Raw genomic sequence first — 2,360 nt, 5'->3', positions numbered from 1 at the left:
TCTGTAAGAGGAGGAGTACATTTTCACGCTGTTGTGTTTATGAGACACACGATGAATGAAAGTAAACTATTTAATTTAATTCCATTTAAATTGTTTAGATAGGTTATCAAAAAATGTAATGATGCTAAAAATTTAAGCTTACAGACTAACAAGATTGATCCAATTAAAATAATTGTTACATGTAATATTTATTGCCCTACTATATTACTAATTATTACTCATTTGTATAGTGTAGATTATGTCCAAAGGGAGCCCACACAAAAATGCTGAAAGTCAAGCACGCAATTTGATTCTAATAACTTTTTAATGACATTTAGAAATCAGTAGAGGTTTTAATTTGGAGGTATTTTCCCTTTCGGTTCTCAACCACATTCCCACACGTCCTTTCTTTTTTTAAACAAAATGTTTCTTGGGGGATGACTTATTTTCCTCTAAATTAACCCCTCAACTCCCGCTCCCCCCCCCCCCAGTACAATAAAACTGATAGAATTGAACAAAAACTGAACTGTAACTCTCAAAGCAAGATGTGTGAACGAATATCAATTAAGAGGAAAAGAGTCTTTAATTACATTTATTATTCAGCCTTTCATCATTTCTGCGAATTAGTACATATTTTATTTTTGTCCGGAGTCTTGCCCATTGTATGCCAAATAGAGCAAAGACGTTCAACATTTAATTCCCCCCTTGCGTTGGTAAAGCAGCAAATGCGAAACCTTTGCGTCAGACTGATGCTTTACAACTATTAAATGAGATCAGTGCGTGATTGGACACTTAACTAAAGAGGATCTCAGCGCACTTTCCCTTCTCTGAGACTGTTGGCATTAAAAAGGCCACATGACTAAAGGTGAGCAGCTGTGCGCCTCAGTCCCCATCAATGTGCCCTTACAGACAGAGCGCTTCTTTCAGGTTTTTATAAACTGTACAAAACATAAAAACAGGGCCTTGTTTTCGGGGCTGTTGATCGTCGCACCCTCTCCATCTGATTCCAGCACCAAGACTGCCAGCGTCCTCCTCGTCCATCAGTAGGCTCCAACAATCACCGCCTCCGCTTCTTTGGAGGGTCTTCTGTCCGTCACCAGAAAGTTTATCATCCCCTCGGACTTTATGAGCAGGTTGCAGCCCAGGAAGAATATGCCAAACACCACGGTGAGGGAGAGGACGCACATGACGGCTATCTGGACCACCCGCATGATGAAGAGGCTCCTCTCGTCCGGAGCCGCGGCCACAAAGCCGTTGTCAGTCACCACGGAGGAGAAGTTGCAGCAGAAAAACTCTTCTGTCTTGTTGAACAGCCCGCCCTCAGTCTGGTTGAACCCGGTGTTATTCATCTCGACTTTGGCATAAAATATTTAAATAATAAAAATAAATAAATAAATAAAAATATAAAAAAATAAAACTTTCCAAAAAATAAAGACAAAAATCAAACAGGGGAGAGATGATGTCCCGCAGCAATTGTCATCAAGTGAGGAGTGAAGATGAGGAGCGAAGTTGGAGAAGTTCCTCCGGATCAAGCAGCGCCCTTCTGGAGTTTAGAAAGCTGCTTTGGAATCGCATTACTGGAGATCCGGTGCGCTGCGTTGCCAGTTTCAAAGCGGAATGAATCCACACACCCCGCGGTTAAATAGCCAGACTGCTGCTACTTGGGTTGGGGGAAACAGCCCGAGCGCCACCATGCGGACAGACTGTAAGTTGGCTGTGTAGACCTTCAGTCAGGACGATGCGATATGATGACAGTGGGGCATTTTTGCACAGGGTCCTGGGTGTGTATGTGTGTGTGTGTGATTTTGATAAATGTTTCAGCTTGCTTTGTGTTGGGATGTGCATCTGACTCATCTTGGAACTGAACTTCAACAGATTCCCTGCTGACCTTGTGTCAAATAACGTAACAATCAGCTATCATGTCCACATTTTCATATTTACAGCTCAGTGAAAAATAAAAAAAAATATCAATCGTATTTGATTTGATTAAATACTCGTGTTTGATTACATCAAATTGACTTCACACTGAAGGTCAGAGAATCGGCTTTAAAATAGATTTGTTAGTTTATAAAATCACTGAGCCTGATATTGTTGCATCAACCTCAGACCACTTGGATCTTCTGGTTCAAATCTACTCTGCACCTCCAGAATTCAAATCAAACATGGAGAAGCAGCATTCAATTTTTACACTCTACTAATCTGCAACAAACTTCCAGCAACTGTAAAAAAAATAAATAAAATGCTAAAACACTGAATTCCTTTAGATCAAAGTTAAAAACATATTCAAGTTTTATTTTTCTTAAATCATGCAAAACATTGAATTTCCTTGTGTGATACAAGCTTTAGTTGTTGTTATTGAAACTTTCCATCTGCTTTAAAAT

General features: G+C 39.9%; 1 protein-coding gene across 1 annotated transcript; it reads right to left on the bottom strand.

Moving 5' to 3' along the window:
* Window positions 1-543: 543 nt before the first annotated feature.
* On the bottom strand, window positions 544-2,360 carry rprma (reprimo, TP53 dependent G2 arrest mediator candidate a). Its single transcript, XM_014997191.2, has one exon. It carries the CDS (start codon window positions 1,326-1,328, stop codon window positions 1,020-1,022), a length of 309 nt encoding a protein of 102 aa, XP_014852677.1. The 5' UTR covers window positions 1,329-2,360; the 3' UTR covers window positions 544-1,019.

Source organism: Poecilia mexicana, unplaced genomic scaffold, assembly GCF_051168715.1.
Source record: "Poecilia mexicana isolate PSO_F unplaced genomic scaffold, ASM5116871v1 scaffold_2, whole genome shotgun sequence".
NCBI classification, from domain to species: Eukaryota; Metazoa; Chordata; class Actinopteri; order Cyprinodontiformes; family Poeciliidae; genus Poecilia; species Poecilia mexicana.
This window is presented reverse-complemented; position numbering and strand designations above follow the sequence as displayed.